This window comes from Centrocercus urophasianus, unplaced genomic scaffold (assembly GCF_019232065.1).
Source record: "Centrocercus urophasianus isolate 14NV4802_14NV808 unplaced genomic scaffold, USGS_Curo_1.0 seq_10, whole genome shotgun sequence".
Lineage (NCBI taxonomy): Eukaryota > Metazoa > Chordata > Aves > Galliformes > Phasianidae > Centrocercus > Centrocercus urophasianus.
Window position 1 is genome coordinate 38,472,668 of NW_024884142.1, and position 22,075 is coordinate 38,494,742.

The following is a 22,075-nucleotide window of genomic DNA, read 5'->3' on the forward strand; positions in this document are numbered from 1 at the left end:
GCTTGACAGAGCACATCCTGTTCTGAAAATGCAGTATGTGAAGAAGGGATGGAAATATGAATCATAGGGGGTGGAAAAGCAACAGGAACACAGAAGGGGTAAAATCCATGGACAAGGAGGCCACAAAGAACAGAGAACAACACTTGTACATTTATGGTCATGCATGCAAGCCCACACTTATGGCAAGACATTTTAGGAGGAGCTCAGTGTGAAAATTTCCTTATCTTTCTCCTGTAGTTCAATGAAAAAAAAAAATTACTTACATCACATACCTTAAAATAAAGTATTTATAAGAACTAGTGTTAAGTGTTATGTATTCCACTTCTGGGGTACATTTAACACCTGGCACAAGAACTTGTATACTATGAATATGAGTGCTGTGAAGATCATGCTTATGTCATGCAGGTTCATAGAACCTAGGTTCATAGGTTCTCTTTATGTCCAAAGATATTAAGACCTACAACTCTATATTCTTTCACTGTAACTGAACTCAAGTTATGTAGGACTCAATAGCTCCAGGGAAGGAAGCCTGATTCTGAAATACACAGAGATATCACCAAGAACCACACAGTTCCCAGGGAGGTAACCTTTCTTCTTTGAGGAACTTTTCATGCATATTCCACTTTTAGTAATTTCAACAACAGCTTGCTATGAAGCTGTGTACTAAAGACAGCTTTGTTGATGTAACTGTTGATTCTGCAACAACTGAAGTGCAGGCACAGCTGTCCTGCAAGACAAGAGCTGTGATCCTGTCTGAGAACGGGAGACACATTAGTTACTGAATTGAAGTTAACAAACTGCCCTGAGCTGAAGAGACAGATAAGTCACATTTCCAAGTAGTGCAGGAAGCCCTTGTGATCTTTGGAAGCTTAAGAAACCTTTGAGTGCAATACTTATCATTAATCTCACAAAAGAGAGAATCTGCTAATCTTGAAGTGTAAGGGCCCAAAAGGTTTTCTGAACATGCTTCAATACATCTTAAGACTATATCCAAAAGTACTGTTATTGCAACCACTGCATCACCTCAACTGGAGCCATCAAAGAAATTCAACAACAAGGTTTGTGCAATTAGCTGTTATTCCCGCAGAACAAATTTTATGCTGAAGTGGGAAATTCATGACCTTGGATGACCAATTTACACATAAACAAAGCATTTAAAAGTCCAGCTGCAAACAACTTTCAACTGGAGATGTACATTTATTCCTATATTTTCTTGTCCCTGAGTGGTCTCTGTAACTCAGACATTTTCTAAACAAGTCACAGTTATCAAGACTATATAAAGATTTTTAAAGTATAAAAGGAGCCCAGAAATGCTCAAACTTCAAGGAAGAAGTGAGTGAAAGTTTTTAATGAGACAATCAGAGGCAAGCACTTCTGATTTCATGGCTGCTTAGTACAGATCTTCAACAAGAACCCTGTCAAACTTTTGCTGCTGTTTTTGATTTTCAAAATCCCATCTCCCTCATCCACATCTTTTTTTGACAACCACAAAAAGCTACAACAAATTTTTTAGAAAATTTTTACTTCATAAAGCTACTGACTCTTCTCAGGTCAATTTATTTTTTCAGCTGTTCAGTAATCGTAATCTTCAGAATGACAGTTTACATTACTTGGCTAAGTGTAGACAAAAAGATAACACTCTCCTTGATAACTTTGCTCAGGTCTTCAAGAAAGAAAACAATGCAAACAGATCTTTTTCTGAATGCCAGAAGGCATCAGCAGGTAGGACAGTAATGTCTTCCCACAGTACATGAATGGCCACTAAAAGCAAGGGCTTTATTACAAACCAGGAGCATCTTTCATGTCATTGTACTCCAGTTGCATGCAATAATTATGGCAGCTAGCAGGAACATAGATATGACTGAAGCCATAGAGAAGAGCAGCAGCAGGAACACCGCTAGGAATCCAAAACTTTCTGTCATTTATTCGTGTTATGGAATTACAATTAGAACTAACACCAAAAAGTATACAACATAGAAAAAAGAGACTGGTTTTCAGTGATGAGCTGAAAAGTTTCATCACCTTTGTACTTCAGGCTTTCTACTTCGAGATGCAGTAGAATATGCAAAATGGGATCCCAGCAAGAAAACACACAAGTATTCAAAAAGAGCTTAGAGTTGTGCATATGGAACACACCCAGAAGTGGAATACACAAGACATTTCAAGATCCAGCAGATACTGAAAACTGCTATCTCGTTGGTATTTATTTAACATAAAAGAGGCCTTTTTGAAAAATTACTCTGCATTCTTTATTTATAGATTTCAACTTTTTTTTTCTGGTGTAACTCAGCTAAAACCCTATATAGTAACTTACCTGGCACACGAGAAATCATCTGGCATAAATCAACATTTAATGCAGCAGCCCTCTGTAAGAGATAACCCCAGGAATGCATCTGGACTTCATAGCCTAACAAAATGTCTGGGTCATATCTAGAGGGGGGGAAAAAGAAAATGAGCTTCATATTATTTAAGAAAATATTTTCCACGAGCAGAGTATAAACAGGATTTCACTCTAATTACAGTCAAAAAAAGGATTTTTGTAACAAAAAAACTGAAAAGAAAAAAAAAATATTTTCATTGGGAAAGCAACTTTTTAAATACATACCTATGCTGTTTTAGCCCTAAATGAACAAAACTGAAAACTGACAAGAGCTAATAAAAGCTGTATCAAGCATGACTACAAGTTTACTACATGCAGAAGACAATCAAACAGAGCTCATTCCTCAGCATTTGCTGAACTATTTTTCTTTATGAAATAGAATAGAATTTGCTACTAGGCTAATCTTTTTTTTTTTTTTTTTTTTTTTTTTTTTTCAAGTATCAGTGTGTCTTGCATACTGCAGTGTACTGGATAATAATCAAAGGACACTTCTGGTCCTAAGTGATGATTTCACAGGTAAAATTAAAACTGATAATTGAATGAGTTGTCAAAATGGCAACATGGAGAAAAGCAACCTCACATGCCAGATCTACTTAAATACCTCTTACTTCAAGATAACATTTTTCTTTCTTTACGATACACAACAAATACTGATTTTATGCTGTACCTGTATGCCAGGTAGAAAATTTGACTTGTTCAGGTACGAAAGAAAGAACACAGTAGCTGCCCCACTTCCAATTTAGGTCTCAGAAGATTTGACTAGAACAAGCAAGGAGGCTTCAAAGCCAAAGTGCAGGTAGGAGTTGGCTCAGTCGAGCATGCATCACCTACCTTTCAAAAAGGCACTATTAAAACTGAAGACATTATTTGAGCAGCTAGTCATTTGCAGAAGAGCTTAAGAATGATTTTCTTGGGGTGGGAAGAAAAAGACCAGCCAAATAAATCTGTGTTATTTTTATAGCAAAAGAAAAAAAAAAAAAAGAAAAAAAGAAAAAGCTTCATCAGGAAGGACGGAAGGACAGGTGCTTCTTTCAATGCAGCTCAGTTGTGAGGTTCTGAATCCCAGCTGGCACGATTCAACACAGTTAAACAATAATAAAGAAGGTAGAGGACTCGACAATAACCTGAGGGTCCTGTACCACAGCCTATATTCAACCTCACAGCAGGATGCAGACTTGCAGACCTTAGGTTATGGGACAAATATTAAAGAATGATTTGAGTTGGAATGGAACTCACAGATCATCTAGTTCTAACTTTCCTACCACAGGTAGGGTTGCCAACCAATAGATCAAGCTGCCAGGGCCCCATTCAACCTGGCCTTGAACACCTCTAGGGATGGGGCATCCACAGCTTCACTGAGTAGCCTGTTTCAGTGCCTCACCATTCTCACAGTAAAAAAATTTCCTTGTATCTAAATCTCCCCTTGTCCTATCAGTAGGCAGGGGTTCCTGTTTTTTTGCATCTTTAAACGCATAATAAATGCCAACACTAGCTGACTGCTTGATATAGGAGTTCTCCATACTTCTGCCATAGACAATTTTTATGAAAAATAAAGTGTCTGAATTTTCTTATTCAGCATGAGCATCTCTTTATTACAATTTGGGCTTTTTTATTACCTAGCTAAAGTTGCAAACCCCTTTTCACCCCTACTTCCACCTGTGTAGGAATGGCTTTGATAAAATTCTTTGCTAGAGCAGAAAGTATATTTTTGATTTCTAGGATTCTGGAGATATGAAAAGAAGCACTTTGTATTTGGGGGATATTTTGCTATTTGCTGTTAATAACAAATGAATGCTTTTTTGTTTCTGGTTAAAAGAAATATATCCATAGTCAAAGAAAAGTCTTCAATTTTAAATTCCATTCTAATTGTACCCAGTGGTGCAAAACCAAAGCTACTTGAGCTTTTTATAGATAAAGAAATGAAACTAGCATGCAGCTCCTTTCAGTAGCAGAATCACATCGTCAAAAAGTTATCACCACTTGCACCACAATCACACAATGATTGTGAATTGTGGTTCCAAAACTATGAACCATCTCCATCTCAGTTTTAAAACCAAAAGGAATTATGTAATGTTCCAAATAGTTATACAACAGACATAAAATTTAACATTTAACATTTTCACATCAATTTTTGCAGCTAAACCATCCAGGTATCAGCATATCACAAAATGTTTTTCATTATTTCAAATGAAGGAAAGCCTCACAGTAGCCTTACATATTTGAAAACTGGTTTCACACTGTCCAAAATGGAAAATACTTGTAGATTTTAGGCAGGGCAAGAAGTTATCCAGACAGGTTCTCTGACAGATGTTTATTTGAGTGAGAAACTTGTGAAGAACTGCTTATATGGTACAAAAAAGCATTACTCCTTATGCCACGGGTGGCATGTTCCTTTAGGCTAGTTCTGAACAGAAATCAACATACTGTTAGTAAGTAACAAGTCATTGTAACTACACTAGCAGCTGCCATCTGTGATGAGGAAAAGTTGTTCTGTGTTTTTCCTTGCAGGAACAGTGCATTACCTCCCTCACTTCCTACTAAGGAGAGGACAAGTTTTATGTTTTTCATCCTCCCTTATCACAGTTTTTACAGTACACTATCCAATTGGTCTTCATCACCAGTTTAAGCTGTCTTACTAAAGAAATCACAACAAGACCAGCTTTTACACCTGCAAGAAACTACCACATTGTAGCACTGATTTTTGAAAGCTGTTGGCTAGGACTAACATGACAGGAACAAGAAATGAGGCTGCCAACATAGTGCTCTTTTGTTAAAAGGATGGGCACTGATACTGCTTTGCATGCTGTTGCCAGTCTCTCTGCAAAGATGAAAAGCAGCATTTATATTGGCAGAATTTAACATGACAGCATTAGCATTTAACTCATACATGCTGCAGAGAAAAGAAATAAGATTATTTTCCTTTCTAGCTAAGTTATATGTGCTATTATGCCACCTTTTCCACTTTCTCATCTGATAATTTCATGAATGAATTTTAAAGCTCTCAATTATGCCTTCCCTTCTATCATGAGTCTGCTTTTCCTGACTGCTATTTTTCTTCCAGCTAAAATTGAGAGAAAAAGGGGGGAAAAAAATTAGGCCAGACCTACAATACAGACAAAAGCAGAATAATTGGTGACTCAGACGCATAAGCGAAATCTCTGAAAGCATTTTTCCAGTTTGCTTTGGACAATAAAAATCCATGGAGTTGATAAAGGACATTACGCCATTAAGCAGAGATGTCTACAGGAATATTCCACAGAAGATGGTACTAGCCTGGGAAAAGAAGGTTAGATTAACACATCTCTATTTTATATTGGAAATGCTGCTAGAGCATTTACAGATGAAGAAACATAATGCATTGCAATTAATTCAAAATTTGAATTTGCACCATGTTTTGTAAGATAAACACTACATAAAACATTTAAACACTAAGCAATAACAGCTAATTAAATTACAAATGATTTATGCCCAATATCTTCAAGAAAATCTTACATCTTTAGCCTCTTTTTATGCTTTTAGCACAAACTACTTCCACGGGACCAAAGTACAGTGTGTAGTTAGTGAGTGTCAAGTATCAGTGAATTTTCTACCTTTTTTTCAAGCCCATTGTGTTTCCAAATTCTCTGCATATCACAGAGATGGGGACTGTGCATTCCCACATAAGTTCCCCAAATACTGCTCCTCTCATACTTGCAGGATCGGCCCTTTTCTGCTACCTCACGGCATTTGTACAGAAAAGAGGCATAATTTACATTAAAACTGAAAGAGAGGCCAAGACATTTAATTTCTCTTTCATGGGAATCCACTGCTCCATCACGCTTGGATATCTCTAGTATTTCTGCCTTTTTCTTTCTTTTTTTTTAATGTCTCCAAGACAAATTCCTGTAGCATTCCATTTCTCCTCCTTCAACAGCCAGCTTTTCTGTGTTCTGTGCTGACTGATTTATGGAGCTATATGAATGTGTTTACCCATTTTTCTGCCTTTACGTTCAGAAAGAGGTGATTTTGTTTTTCTTTTTTGCAGGCAGACAGATTCTTTATTTTTTTCCAACTCACTGCAGCTGACACCTTCTGATAAAGAGAAGGGCTACTGAGTTAGACTGTTCAGGTAGCACCACAGAAACCATTAACACAGCAGTATAGATACAGGCTCCATATCAAGACAAAAAACGTACTTCCCCTATGGCAACTCCAAAGAGCTTTACTGGCTCCAGAAAATGGGCAGGATATAGTTTTTCAGCTGCTTTATGCCAGTTTTGAGCTCAAGTCCTACTTTCTTGTTTACAACCAGAGGACACCTTACCAAAGGGAAATCTGGACTTATGTTGGTGAAGCTTCCTCTCAAACTGCCCCAAATTAATCAGACAATATCTATCCATTTCACAGAAGAACCATTAAGCTGGTATTTATTTTACCTAGGTATCTGCTTTGTCTTGTTGGAAAAATGCTTATCTTAGGTCATACAGACCTAGAAAACACTTTCACAATGAAAGTGCAACTCAATCAAACTGCAGTTAACCATTTCCACTGAACTTGCTGAAGCACTATTCATTTTCAAGGAACATGTAAAACAATAACTCAGCTCTAAAAAGATTTGGTAGACTCTCTTCACTGACAAATGGTTAGTGGTACAGCCCTGGGATAAAAAAAGTTTCAAGCATTAAAATCTCACTGATCTATCAACTCTACTTTGTCTCAACTCCTCTGTCTCTCAGTATTGACCAACACACTGTAAAGCTTAAGTAGGTACTCCGTGTCATTTGTTCGAAGAGAAGAAAAACCGACAACACTTGTAGACTTCTGATGGAAAAAGAGACTGCTGAGCTAAGTGGTAAAGTGGTTATTTGCTAAACCACGTTTCCCAAAATCATCTTTTCCTCTCATTAGTGTGCTGAAATACTCAAATACTCTATTGTGCTCAATGAGAGTTTACATCTACGGACAAAAAGTGACAGGATCAAATACTTCTTGCATTCAATGACCAGAAGAGAAAAAAAAGGGAAGGGAGAAGGAGCGGAGCAGAGCGGAGCAAAGCAGAGCAGAGCAGAGCGGAGCAGAGAAGAGGAAGAAAAGCAGCCTGAACAGATACATGAAAGAATGGAACTTGAAACAAATGAGTATGTTCTACGACATCACATAAATGAAATGAGAGCAAGAATTAGGCCAAATGATAAGAGAATGACTAGTAACAGGAACAAGGGAACAAGAATTCTTCAACTGGACTGAATAAGACAACTGCTCTCCCACAGTTGATGTATTCCCTGTTCAGGAGTCTATTTCTGGTGTTGCCAATCAAGAACAAGTAAGATATTCTGTCACTCATCCCAGCCTGATGCATCCACAAGCCTATTTTAGAAATAATTCCCAATGCTGAAAATTTTCCTTAAAGATGTTTACTTGTTCACTTGCCATTGAGGAAGATTTTTGCAATCCACTACTTTTAAACCAGGAAGTTTCACCATACTTTTTTCTCCAGTTAAAGCTGCTCTGGGACTAAACTCTTACTTTGTATCTAAGAAAATAAAACATTTACTCTAGCAAATTTTTGTTTTCTCTTTGGCTTCTGCTACAGAGGGAAGAAAGGAAGAGGGGAAAAAAGAGCTTCAATCTGCAGATGTAGTCCAAGTTTTAAAAAAATAGTTGTAGAAGTTCTGACTCTTTAGCTCATATTGCATTGAGAGAGGAGGGAAGCGGATAAGAAGAATTATCTAAGATAGCAGTCTCCCTCTCCAAGAACAGATCTTTTATATCCTAAAAATACAAGTTAACTGAATCAACATATGAAGTTGTTGAGTCAAAAAGACATGCTAGCACAATGTGGAAAGAGAAAGAGACCATATCTTAAGAAGAGCTTTGTCAGTCAGCAGCTTGATAAATTCCATCTTGGAATACTACAGAAATCGAGTAATGTCTTCAATATGTACATCTGTAGACTTCTGTTCTTCAGTGATAAATATATAACCTAACTGCTGAATTCTCTCTCCCATGCTCACTCTTTAAATTTTCATACACTGATGGAGGGTTTTTGATTTATTGGCAGCTTCTCATTCTTAGTATTTTTCCTAAGTTTGATGGAGCACTAGATTTCCAAGAAAGAGAAAAATAAAATTTTCCTTACCTGAATTTTGTCTTCTCTGAACAAGGATCTGCTGCTCTGTCAGGACCCACCCTGTGTTGGTTGCATTCAGCAACTCTTTTTGTATTCTGGCTTCATGGGGTTGGTCAATGTCTTTCTCATCAGAGGTTTTCTGGTTGGAGAGAGAAAGAATGGCAAATGTACTCTGCCTAGTACACATGTTTTTTCTTGAGTCTGTATTCCAGCAGGGTGACTCACAGTTTAAATCTGTTTGTCTTTCCTTGTAATTTTATGGCTTTATACCTCTGTCAGTAGAGGAAATGCTTGCAGTTCCACTTGCTGGGCTACATAACAGGCCTCCCAGCCTTGGTGGAGAGAGGGAAAATCAGCAGTTTTCCAAGTCTCATCGAGCAGGGGATTTTCATTCAGAGAAGACAAAACTAATGAAGGCACTCACTTTTCAACTGCTAGTTACTGTGATTTGTCCACAGTATGTTTCAGTATCATGTAGTTTTTTTTCTGCCTTGCCTCAGAGACCCTAAAAAAATTCTTCCTACGGGTTTTCTATAGCTCTCAGCACTATTAATATCTACTGAGTTTGACAGAGAGATATGTAATGAACGCTGAGATTAACGCAGGAAAGGTTGTTTGTTAAAGAAGATTACCGATATGGCTGATCAGTTTCAAGACTGTAATTCAGCTGCTTAAGAGGATCTGAATGTGCTTGCTGTCAGAGAAAAGGAAAAGCAGAAAAAGTATTTTTATTCAAAAGACCACCATGCTTGTCCACTCTAGAAATAAGCCTTTGAGGGAAACAACAATGACAATAATCAGTATTTGAGAGACTGGCAAGGGCTGAAGGAACTATATCTGCCGTACCAAGCCTGAAAAATAAAAGCAGAACGTACAGATATGCTACCTTTTTACAATATTCACTACTTCCTGGAAAAGAGTTCTTTCATCAGTAGCGTAACTGACTTCTAGTCCTGTAATTCCCGATCTTGTGAGCAAGGGTGCTTGGTCTCTGCTCCCTAGAAAATAAGTAAAACAGATCATTACATTTTAGAAGGAATTGCAGCACTTCAGTCAACAGAATATGGAATGAACTATAGAACAAAACATTAAACAGAAAAAAAAATAATACATTCTCTTTTTACCTTTAACATAATTAATTCCACACACTTATTCTGTCCCTCTTGGGTGAGAAAGTTTGTTCTTTTCACTTGGTAAAATTATATTACAGTAATAACCTCACACAAATTCTTCCATATAACTGCATTTGATTCAAAAGAGAAATATACAGGAGTTCAACTACTGGAGAATTATTTTTGAGTAGGAAACATTAAAGCACTATGCGATGGCTCACACAATATGTATCATGTAGTATGTATTTTAATTGCCAGCTTAGCATAGTGCTTTGCAAAATGCTTTGAAGAATTAAAATGCTACGTAACATTACAGTTTTCATTTACAAACTTCTTGAAAGTATACTTCTTAAAGACACTGCTAAGTCACTAATAGAAACAGAAAAACATCAGCAACTTCATTCAGTGCAAATTAAGTGTCTGCACTGATAATGTGTGTATACAGATAAATTCTTATGCATGCATGAGCTGATAAAGAATAATATGCAACACATACACTGTATTTTCATTTTCTCTATACAACGGATTGTATCTGATTAAGGCAATAATCTGAAATTTTTAAAAGCATTTGGCTTTGACACATTCTTAAGACCCTGATAATTAAAAAAGTACATTTTCAGAAATAAATGTTAAAATGAGTCCTGTAATTTGCAAAGCAATAATAATACAAAAAAGGAAAAAAACTGTATCAATATTGAGTCACTCCCCTCAAGAAGTTCTATCCAAGAAAATACAGACAGCTCACACCACTTAAAGCAAGAAATGTCACATTATCATTTAAACATCATTTCATTTCACTTCACTAATAAAAACAGATCAGAACCTTCCCTCAAATATTACAGGATATCTTTCCAGAAAGCCTTTTCTTGATAATTTCGCAGAGAGGCACACACCTAGGGAGCCATAGTTTTCTATACTGTGACAAATCTCACTTAGTAAGTTAATGGAGACAATTTTCCTAAAGATAGTAACAAGCATACATACCAAATAAACTTCACTGAGAATAGTAAGGACTTAGCATAACATGATAAAACATCCATAATACTTTGAAAAATAAACTGGTAAAAGAAGGAGCTGTTGCCTTATTGCTGAATTTATTTTTGGCAGGCTTTTGTCAAGACTTTTTAATTTTAGACAGTATTTTGTGGTTTAATACTCTTTACAGTGTCAAAGAAACCCGAAAAGAAAGGACTTTTAAATATTTTTTACTAGCCTAAACCAGTGGTACTCAACCTTTAACAGCTGGAGAGCCACTTCTTTCTTTACTAAATGGAGTTGTAGAGCACCATAAACATCAAGTATCAACAGTGTGATTTTTTTTTTTTTTTTTTTTTTTTTTTTTTTTTTTAAATCATGACACTTCAATGTGTGAGGATGCTGCCTCATCATCATCACAAATTGATACATCACGACATGACACATCAGCATCCTCTCTCCCAGCAGCATTCTGTCTTCAACCCCTTCTGGCTGCTAGGAAGAAGTGGGGTGGAGGGGCGGAAGGGGCAAAAGGGCGAGTTTTTCCCCATTCTGTCCCACGGCTGCTGGGTGGGAGGTGATCTCTACTCTTACCTGTGGGGGGATCCCAGCAGCTCCTTTTCTTTCCCCCTATGGGAGGGGAAACTTCAGCGACTCCCACACTGCTGGTCCATTTGCTCAGTGCTCCCCGCGCTGCCTGATAGAGTGGAGCGCCGATCAGACGCCTACATTGCGAGAGCCGCCTGTAGGGCCATGAAGAGCCACATCCGGCTCTAGAGCCACAGGTTGAGTATCACTGGTCTAAACAAAGCCAAAAAGGTACAATAGAATAAGGGCCCCTGTTTAGATCCTGAAAGGATCAGATAAAACCACAAAAATAACCCTTAAGTAAAATATAAAACATACTGTCTTGCTTTTAACATTTTCTCATTGTAGCTATCCAGCAACTTGCGTAGGAAACTAAAGGCAGGTTTTCCTCTTTATTCTTTCAGAACACTGCAGGAGCTTGTCCACAAGCATGCAGACAGAGATATTTTGAAAATGTTCATATTATTTCTGATTTACAGCCCATGCAATGGTTCTTCAGAAGACATAAGCAGGAAAACTCTACGTTTAATATGGCCATTCATCCAACAGTCAACAAGACAAAATTAAATGAGCTAAACAGCAATATAGACACTCTATTATATTTTGCTTGCTACTGTTTGCTTATTATGAAATAAGTATTTTTGTAAAGTATGTGAAAAAAAAAAAAAAAACAACAAAAAAAGAAATAAGAACCTTGGCTGGAGAGTGTCCTGTCACTATCAATCACTATAACGCCAGTGATTTCTTTTTTATCAGTATCTGGAAGTGCTGTGTCTGATGAGATGCAATAGAATAAAGCACAGATCGGATCAAACTCTGGGTCTGGTTCCAAATCTCGTCTGGTTCGAGCATGTAACTCCATACTGATGAGGGTAAGGTGTTGGACCTACCAACAAATAAATACAACAGATTAGTATGTTTTGGACCTTTCTTCAAAATAAAATAAAATAAAAAATTATTAACGCAAATGAGCTAACTGTAGACACATGGCCATTCTAACTGAAAGGTCATATTCTAAAATAATTAGAAGCGATTAAACAGGCATCTCTGGATCTCATTTTTTTGCTAAAAGCAACATCTTAGAAGTAAATTAACCGCTTAGAGAACTTTTATACTCAATTATTAAAATTCAATATATGTTTCTGAGTACTGTCTTCTTCTCTCAAAAGCAAACACAACAAGCAGAAATCAACATCAGCAATTATTAAATTCTTTCAGTATTTTCAAACAGTTTTGTATATTGAGCTGAATTCAGTTTCCAAACTCAGCACCACTGTTAGTCTTTATTTTCCTTTTCCTCCTTGCCCAAGACTTGCAAACAGGCATGAAGACTAAGTCTCTTAAAGAGAGGCATGAAGAATACTTATTTTTCCCTTCACTTGCATTAATGAAATTCCACAACGCCTTGCTTTACCTTTGTGTAAAATAGTTTGTATTATGAAACACTCACAACAGTACTTAATGCTATCTTGTTTCTGCGTTGTCTTGTTTAATACAGCCAATAAACTAGACAAATGAGTGAATTGGAGGGATTACAAGGGAAAAATTGCAAGCATACCTGACCAAGCAAGCTGCCCTGAGGGCCCTAGATTTGTTCATCCGTCAGTGAAACAGAACTGCACTATCAAGCTGCATCTCCATTTCCTGTAATATCATTAGTTTCTTGTTGTTTCTCTCATGTTATCTACTTAGCACATAAAACTATCTCCTGAGCTTGTCTGTAAGCTGGTTGCAGCTAACTCCAAGCAATGGGAGTGGTGACTAATAGGAAGGAAACACGTGCCAGCCAGCCAGCCAGCAGCCAAATATAGTAGTACTGTATTCACATTGCACCCCCTTCTCCAGCACTAATTTTATTCTCTTTCCTCAGACCAACCACTGACACACATGAAATACTCAGAAACACTCTTTGAGATACCTACCACCTTGATAAATGCAAAAGAAATTGGCTAACAGATTCAGAACTTACCATGTAGGGATTCAGAGAGTGTCTCACTAACATTCAGTCTGAAGCCTCCTTTCATAAGGAAATGATCCGTGAAAGTTACCATCAACTAATTTTTCCAGTATTATTTTTATACAAAACACTACTATTTCCCCCTCCTGATTCTTTCTTTGTTTGTTTAAAGGAAGTTTTACCATCTTCTCCACAAAATATTGTGAAATTTAGTCCAATTGTATCAAATAAGGCAATTGAAAATCAAACTAAAGTAGTAGAGCAATTACAGCTGCACACAGCACACACTGACTGATCTTAATTCAGGCAGGGACCAAGGAGGAAAGGTTTTTAAATACTGCCACTATGAAACTAGTTTGATAAACTGCCATTTTATAAAATCACATATAACAGTAAGTTACCTCATGTAAAGATTTTGCTTCTTGCAGGTTTTGCACACTGACTTTAAAACCGTAAGTGTTATTTAAAGATGGTCCTTCAATCTGAGAAGTCTCTTTCTTTGGAGCACCAAGGGCAGCAAACTGATTCTATTGAACAATAACAAAGAAACTAACACTCACATACAAATACTGAAAAAACTGGAGGTAAGTAAATTAACAGTGTTGCCAAAATTAAACGAAAATTTACCAATAGAAGTGTAAATGCTACAGTACAACTACAAAAGGTAAGCTTTTACTATCCTGTTATTTTTTCAGCAGGAAAACTACAACTGGAATAATTTTAAGGAAACCTCGCAGTAAAGCAAAAGCCAATTTAAAATGCCTTAAAAAAAAAAATATATATATATATATATATATCATATTGGCTCTTTTAGAAGGGTGAAGACAGGGAAACCAACAAGTCTCTGTATGCTCGACCAACAATTTATCACAATACCCTGCATAGCTTACAAATTGTAAAGCTGCTATATCGAGGGTACACTTACCCACTTGAACTGGGTGAATACCAGTATGTTAAGAACAAAGAAGATTATTGAGTCAGATCCATGACACACCTATTCAATTGCTCTGTTTCCAATAAGGGAGCAGAAATATTCTTTATAGAAAACATGAGTGATCAAATTCACACCATCAGTTTCCTTTCTACTCTCTCAGCACATTAGTGCCATTTACAGATTGCTCATGTTTTCAGAAAAGACACTGTCTGAAAACCAACATATACACACGAAAACACATGAATAAATACATGTTTGTACATATCCAAGGCAAATAGCAACAGGACTCTGCAGGAATCACACTCTACCATTTTAAATATATTTTTCCAGATCTTAATAGCAAAAGAAAAAAATAAAACCAACATAGAATAAATTTTAAAAACAAAGTTCCAAAAGAAAACATGTGTTAGAGCTATCTGCTTAAGAGAAAGATTATTAGTGAGAAAGAGAATGGAAATGTAAGTGTAGCATAACAAAAATAAACCTGTATGTAAAATCTTTATTTACCTTCATCTGTGTGGTTAGAAGTACTCTTCGAAGACCATCAGGATTAAGTCCTCTCTTATGACACAGTTTCTGGGCTTTTGGTTCTAAAAATATACAGGAGCGAAAAACTGTTTAGCCTCAATAATACTGTCCAAACATTAAGCAATATGCTGCAAACAATCAGAGGTGTTTGTTTTTACATCGTCAATATTTATTTATATATTAACAAAATTAACATTATTCTCTCTCCAATCCAAGGCAGAATGATTACAATTTGATATCTGTGGACATTCAGAAATGCACAATACAAGGCCAATCATTTACCGTATCTTACTTATCTTGAGTACTGCAAAGTTATTTCTGCAGCACTATGTTTGGAATATAATTCATTAATGGCAATATAACCAACAAAATTGTGAAGTTCTCCAAATAAGTTACATGCCTTTAAGTTTTTAACTAGCACTTCAGAGTTCAGACAATGTCAGGAAGCACAAAGTTGTTCTGCTTTTCAACTTCTGTCATAATTAGTCACTTAAACAATAATGTGCAGGCCTCTTCCTTTTCAAAAATGGTTTAAATATAATTTTGTGAGGGTGAAGGAATTTTCTCAACATGTCAAAAGAATTATATCATATTCAGGAATGCTTTTTGTGTATCATTAAGATCACTTAATGGATTTACCTGTTGATAAAGGAGTAAACCCAAGAACTTCGTGAATTCCGTCGTGACTTTTTCTCTGTGTGATGGGTGTACTATGTAAGCAAATGGATCCAGAGTTTCCAGGATCAACATTAAGTAGAAGGGGAGATGTGTCAAAGGCTATCTTAATGTCCTCTTGGGTGGATGGAGAATTTTGTGTGCTTCCAACAAGCGCTACTTTATTTTCTTCAACAGAAGACAAAATAACACCCTGACTTTTCCACTCTGCATCTTCTGAATTGGACTGCTTGGGATCTGGAGATGCTACTTGTTGCCAAGGTGGAAGCACTGGAGAATCTGGTGAACTGTAACTGACATAATAGTCTTCTTCCTCCTCTTCCTTATCACATTCTAGAGCTGAAGCGGTAAGTGTCTTGCTTTCAGATGTAGTTTCATTTGAGTCTATGTCACTTTTAATATTTATAGAAGCTCCTACAGCACTTACAGACTTGTCATAGGTTTCCTTGGTTTGTGCTTTTGTAGGATCTGCCACAGAAGCGGGAGAGTCCTTTGTAGGCACTATAGGTCTTCCACCTTCCAGGCTTGACAAATTTAAATCTTTAGCTGCTTTTGCTACTTCTATAGATTTCTCTCCAGACAGTACTGTGGAGCCAAAATTCTCAGCTGTCTTTTCCAGCTCAGCAGGATGATTCTTAGGCAATTTCTTGAAATGTTCATACTCTTCTTTGGCATGAAGCCATATCTGAACTTGTTGCTGGCTTGGAGCACACTTGCATGGCATTATAACAATTTTTTTGTCTTTGCTAGTTTTATGGCTATTACCTTCTCTTTTATTAGCAGCAGAGTGACCGTAACGAGGAGGTGACCCTGGTCTAGGACCTTCAGTCATTGCTGAAAATGCAGTCTTCCAGAGTCGTAGCCCTTCTAATGAAAAGTCTCCCTCAAACTCAAGCAGGTCATTTGGAAGCCTAGTTTCTACAGTGAGAAGCCGTCCTCCAATCTCCCTGAAAAGAAAATAGTTTGAATCATTGCTTTAAACTACACTGCACAGGCAGTTTTTGAGACTATACACTAGCAGAGTTCAGCTAACTAGTCTTCTCACAATACTATTCCTGTGGGCAGTATCCATCTTTTACAAAGCAAGCAGGCATACTTTCACTAATATCAAGCAATAAAAAAAGAAAGTGTTATGAATGAAAAAGGATGTTTGCAGAGGAAGTATAGTAATTTTCAACTTCAAATGTACATGTAACAGATGAAATCTTTCATGCAGCTGTGTCACATAACAGCAAAAAATTGTTTACAGGAATAAATTAAACTTAATATAATTACAAGCATATGTAGATAGAAATGCCTTTAAGACAGTACCTTGGCTTTTCTGGAGCATCAGAAGGATTACTGCAAAATGGTTCCTGATAAACTGTTTCTGTGAGATCATGATCCAGTAAAGTTGCCATGATTTCTTCACGACTGGGTGGGGACATAAGCGGCTTAAGAATGTGAGCAGTACGAGGTGTAAAACTTCCATTTTTTGACTGTGAGGGAGAACTGGTGGATCTTGGTGAACTATCCGGAGTTGGAGTTAATCCTTCATTGTTTCTTGAAACATATAAGTCTAAATCCACAGAGGCTGCATCCATGAGTTCACCATCAGGAGAAGACAGTACAGATGTAAAAGAGGTATTAACTGAATCAAGTGGTTGACAGGGTTCAAAAGTGGTTTCTTTTCTAATGTGGCTTTGAATCCAGTCTGAGCTGGTTGGCTGAGGAAGGTTAAGAAATCTCTCTTTATTTGTATTTCTAGTCAATTTAAATTTTTCATTTAGGCAGACCTCTGTCTCTTGCATACAAGAGGTATCAATAGAGTTAGATCTAGAAGTTGAAGGATGAACATTTTTCCTCCGTTGACTATGACAGTGGTTCTCGTTACTATCCAGGGAGGTTTTCTCAAAAAGCTCAGGGCTCAGAGAACCAGGTCTTATCCACTTACTTGTGCTTGAAGAATGCTGTTTTTCTTCATCAGTTTTTTGGTCACTACGACATAGAAAGTCATTTTCTGTTGTTTGTACAGAACCAAGATCTTGAACTGCATCACTCAGAAATTTTTGGGGCAAATTTTGATCTGCTGGGACAAACTGGCTTGCAGAGTAATAACTGCAAAATCCAGTTTGCCCTATAGTATTAATATCGAAGTTGTAATTATGGTCTGGAGATAAGCTATCTTCAAGGGAGTAACAGCTTTCAAAACCAGGGTCGGAAAAAAATATAGGGCTATCATCAGATACAGAATGATCAACACGACTAGTGACCTGTTGGCTTAAAGACTCCATTTTTGAAAGTTTCGGTGTTTTTTCTTTAGGTTTTGTACTCCTGGGAGCACGTGGTTTTCTAGGTGTGGCTGACCGTGACCTTTTGACTGCTTTGTTCTGTTCAAGAGGGCACGGGGTACCTCTGCTCAGCTGTGTTTTATCTAGTACTGGTTCTTGTGTAACATTTGCATTCTGAGCTTTCTGTTGCCTCTTCTGGAGCAATTCCTTCAAAACAGCCAGGCCAGACTGTCCTTCACTGAATGCTGATGGCGCCACTATAGTCCTGTTCTTATACTGGGAAATGGGTTTTGGTTGCGTGGTTGTTTCTGACAGAGACTTCTGTTTTACTGGTTCAGGTTTAAAATGCGACATTTCCAAAAGAAATCCTTTCTGTTTTTGATCCCAATTCAGCTGTTTCACTGGACTCTTCAAAGAGGTTACAAAACAGTTTTTAGGCAACTGAAGAGGCCCTGGACTTTCCTCAGATGACTTAAGAACAGAAGAAGAAGGATCAGAATGCTTGGATGCCTCTGGTATACAAAAAATCTGCTGTTGATTACTATCTTTACAATGCAAATAGCTAGGCGAATGCAACTGATCCATCTTTGTTGAGTCCGAAGACTCACGAGCTTCACCTAATTTCCCAGCTGATGGTAAATATCTGTTTTGGAAATTTTTTATCTCTTCTGCTTTTACAAAGGTCTTATCTTTAGAGATGCACACATTCTGTGTTACCTGAGTTGAGTGATTAGATGAGTCAAATATGTTTTTAATGAGAGCAGATTCCTTCATTCTAAATACAGTACTTTGAGTCCTGGGCCTTTGAGAGCTCACTTTCAGTCCTTCTCTTCCAGATGCCACAGGAGTTGATGTGAAAGATGCATGAGGGTTTTCTCGTGGAGCAGGCAAACACTGCGCATCTAAAGGTTTATCAAGTTCCACCAATGCATGAAAACGGTCTGATGAATTACCTTGTGTATCAGCTGCTGAGGGGAACGGTGCTGATGGCAGATATCCTGCTGTAAAGCCAGGAAGAGGACCATCTCTCCGATGATGAAGCGGCTGTGAGTTGTAAGACATCTCAGGCAGATCTTGATGCTTCAGCACAAACTTCACTTCAGTGGTAGAGTGATTGTTTCCTTTTTCATCTTTAAATACCATGCGTTTTCTTGAGGACGTTTTTTCTGTTGTTTTCTGTCTTTGTTTCGTTCTAGGTTTCTTCTTTCCATCCTCTGCTGTTTTATCACTCTGATTCATCTTTTTCTTTTTCTTGGTGGATACAGTAGGGCTAGCAAACTTCTTTTTACATTTCTTAACCTGAGTTTTTGCTCGACTGTTTTTTCCTACATTAGAATTAACAGTCCTGTTGTGGTACATATTACCCCTACTATGTAAAGCTTCCCTGTCCAGGTTGGTCAAAATTTCTTCTGCTTTTGGATCAGTGGGAGACCAGCAGCGAGGTGGTGATGTGTTTACTGGGCTTGTGCTTCTCTCAGAAAGAAAACCTAATTTAGACATAACATCACTATAGTTATAGTCACAGTCTTCAGCTTCAGCATTATAGGATGGTGAAGGAGGAGAAAGGATTGTGTGAGTCCTTTTTCTGAAAGATAAAGTTCTTTTAATGTTATTTTTAGTACCTGTTCTTTGCAGTTTTCCAGCTTTTTTCTTGGTTGACTTATGTTTTGCTTTTCTTTTATGACTTTTCTTTGGCGTTAGTGGATAAATAGGATATTTGGTTGCAGGAGAGTCGGGAACTTTTGGCCAAAAGTCTTTTAAAGGTGCAAGCTTTCTATATAAATTCATCTTTTCTTCTGTGAGTACCACTCTTTCCTCACTAGAATCTACTTTCCCTAGTTTAACAAGCATATTTTTTCTCCCTCTAAATCTATTGATGATAATATATTTAATAATAACAGGTGGCAGTTTTTTAGAAAGTCTTCTACGTTTTCGAGACTTCTGAGACCCATCCAAACTTTCAACACTTTCTATTGGTTGAGGTAGATTAATTTTTGAGTTGTGTGCGACAAAGCTTGATTCACTGTCTTCAGTCTCATAATTTACCTTTCGTTTAGTTCGAAGTGTGTATTTGTTCCCACATAATCCAAATGACTGCTCAGTTTCAAGAGATCCATCTCCAATTTGGCAGTCAGTACAATGAGCAGTACTTGTAGGCATTTTGTTTTCAAAAGCCTCAAAAGGAACTTGGACTAAGTCACTAGGTAAAGCACTATCCTTATCAGGAATATTACTACAACCATTACCTTGTGTATAGCAGCTTTCCTTCACTGATACAACATCACTTACAGTTGCAGGCTCCTGATGATTGATAAAACTATATTTCTTTTTATTCAGCTTCAACCTGGACTGTTTGTTACCTTGCTGTAATTTATATGTCACAGGAGCTAACTTTTGTGGTCGGCTAAGACAGTTTGAGAGAACAACACTAGGAAAGAACATATAATGTGCTGCTTGTTGACTGAGACTTGGCTTTTCTGTTTTATGCTCCTGAAATTCTTCATACCTAATTTTAAGCTTATTAAGGCCACCTTCATCAGTGTTATTTTCAAGTGAATGTACAACAGTTCGACTGCCTCCTGAACAAGACACCAATTCACAATTTTCTGTAACTGTTGCTGGAAAAAAACTATTTATACTTGCGCTGCTGGCTTTTTCATTTAGTTCAGAGGATATTTTACCTTTGGAGTGGCCAGAGTGGCTCAAATCAGAAAAGCTAAAAGAGTTTTTATTCAATATGCTGTCACCAATGTGGCGGCCCACGTGCATAAAAGAGACATCTTTCTCAGTCTTTCTAATGCTAGTATACTTCCTGCTAGGTATCTGTCTGCTCACTGATGAAATATCATCTTCATACTCAAAAATATTATTTTCACATGAAGGAACTGGAAGAGTATCTTTCTTGTTACTCTCTTTATGTGAGTTTTCTGCATGGGTACTATTGCTGAATGATGTTGGGTACTTTGCTGTGTAAGTGCTTTCTTTTGTAAGAGAATGAACTGAAAGTTCCGGTCGTGTTTCTGTGTTTGGTTGCGAGAGTTCTTCGACTAGATCTTCGTTATTCAAAACGTGGTTAGAAAGGGCACTTGTGTGTTTACACTGAAAAGTAATTTTAGCAGAAGATGGGGGTTCTAGTGTAGCAGCATCTTTGTGAAATATTGAGGTCTTTACAGACATTTTGCTTGTTGCAATGACGGAGGAGTGAGTTCGAGAACTTTCATTATTCAAAGGATTGTCTGAAATGGAAGACAAGCAATTTTACTCTAGTTTTCCTGTAAAAAAAAATAACTAAGCTATTAATTATTGTAATATTTTCATGAAAGCCCTCCCACAATAGAAACCAAAACAATACTATTCAAACTCACATGCCATTTATGATCATGACAACTACAGGCCCCAAATACATGAGTTGCTTTATCAAAATCACATCATTAATACATTTGTGTCTCAAGATATTCTGTCAGTTACTTATAAATTATGGGCTTGAATACATTTCCCAAAGATTTCACAATGATTTGCTTAAAGAAGGCTTCTGAAATCATTTTCAGAAAGCTAAATACAAAGACATTAACTTTTAAAAAAGCTTGTATCCTGCTTTGTCCCTGAGAAGTATGAATGCTTCCTGGTTCTGAAAAAGAAAGTAACATACTTAAGATGATTTTCTCCATATAGAAAAGTAATTCCACAAAAAGGTGAAGTATGATCTTACAACATAGCAAGGGCTTTGTATCAACCATCCTGTGCAATAAGTGTAAGATAGTTTGCTGCACTTTTAAAGCAGAGCAACCCAACACTCATTCAGGTGTCTATACGAGGAGCTTGCCCCATTTAGTTACATCATCAATTCATACCCATGGATTAGTATTTCCACAGAGGTCTACAACCAGCTGTAGTACTTGTCCTGTGAAGACTCGTGGTATGATAAATAGGACTATTTCCCTCTTTCACTGTTACTTTCACCACATTTACTGCAGGATAAGGGTGTGCAGACACCTGGTAAGTAACATATTAACAACTACTATGCATTAATTGTGTGCTTTTCTTAACCACAGTGAGCACCAAGCAACTTCAAGAAGTTTATTCCACTTCAGAGGCAGATACTACAGAGCTGAGGGCACACAGCAGTTTGTTCATGTGCCCAAACCTCTAGTGAAATGTTGAAGGGGGACATAAATTATGAAACATGCTGTATGACTTGCAAATACGTGTTGAAAACTGTTGTACTACATGGGATATCCTTTCATCTATTCATCTTTTAAGTCTAAACCAATTTGAAGATTATCCAAGATTCATAGTGCCTTCACCTTCACAATTTGTTTGCAGGTGGGTGAAAAAACATAAAAGAAAGTCTCAATCTGTTTCTAATAACATTTTCAAACACAGAGTTGCTGAGCTGTGAAACATATCTGGGAGATGCAGCCTGTGATTCTTTGGGTGTAGGAGGAGCCATTCATACAAAGAACGAGGATGATAATGGATGATGAAGAAAATGGGAGCTCAGTGAAATGTCAAGTGAACATTTGGAAGATTACTCAGATAAGAAAATT

The 22,075-nt window shown here is 37.2% G+C and overlaps 1 protein-coding gene across 1 annotated transcript in view; it reads right to left on the reverse strand.

Annotated features, from left to right (window-relative positions):
* The window catches only part of REV3L (REV3 like, DNA directed polymerase zeta catalytic subunit), a 113,266-nt gene that overhangs the window by 20,247 nt on the left and 70,944 nt on the right, over nt 1-22,075 (reverse strand). Inside the window, exons 13-19 of the mRNA XM_042811614.1 lie at nt 16,570-20,764; nt 15,223-16,205; nt 14,563-14,645; nt 13,523-13,648; nt 11,858-12,050; nt 9,376-9,487; nt 2,315-2,430 (exon numbers count right to left, since the gene is read on the reverse strand). Of these exons, the coding sequence (XP_042667548.1) occupies nt 2,315-2,430; nt 9,376-9,487; nt 11,858-12,050; nt 13,523-13,648; nt 14,563-14,645; nt 15,223-16,205; nt 16,570-20,764 (5,808 nt within the window). The remainder of the gene's footprint in view (nt 1-2,314; nt 2,431-9,375; nt 9,488-11,857; nt 12,051-13,522; nt 13,649-14,562; nt 14,646-15,222; nt 16,206-16,569; nt 20,765-22,075) is intronic.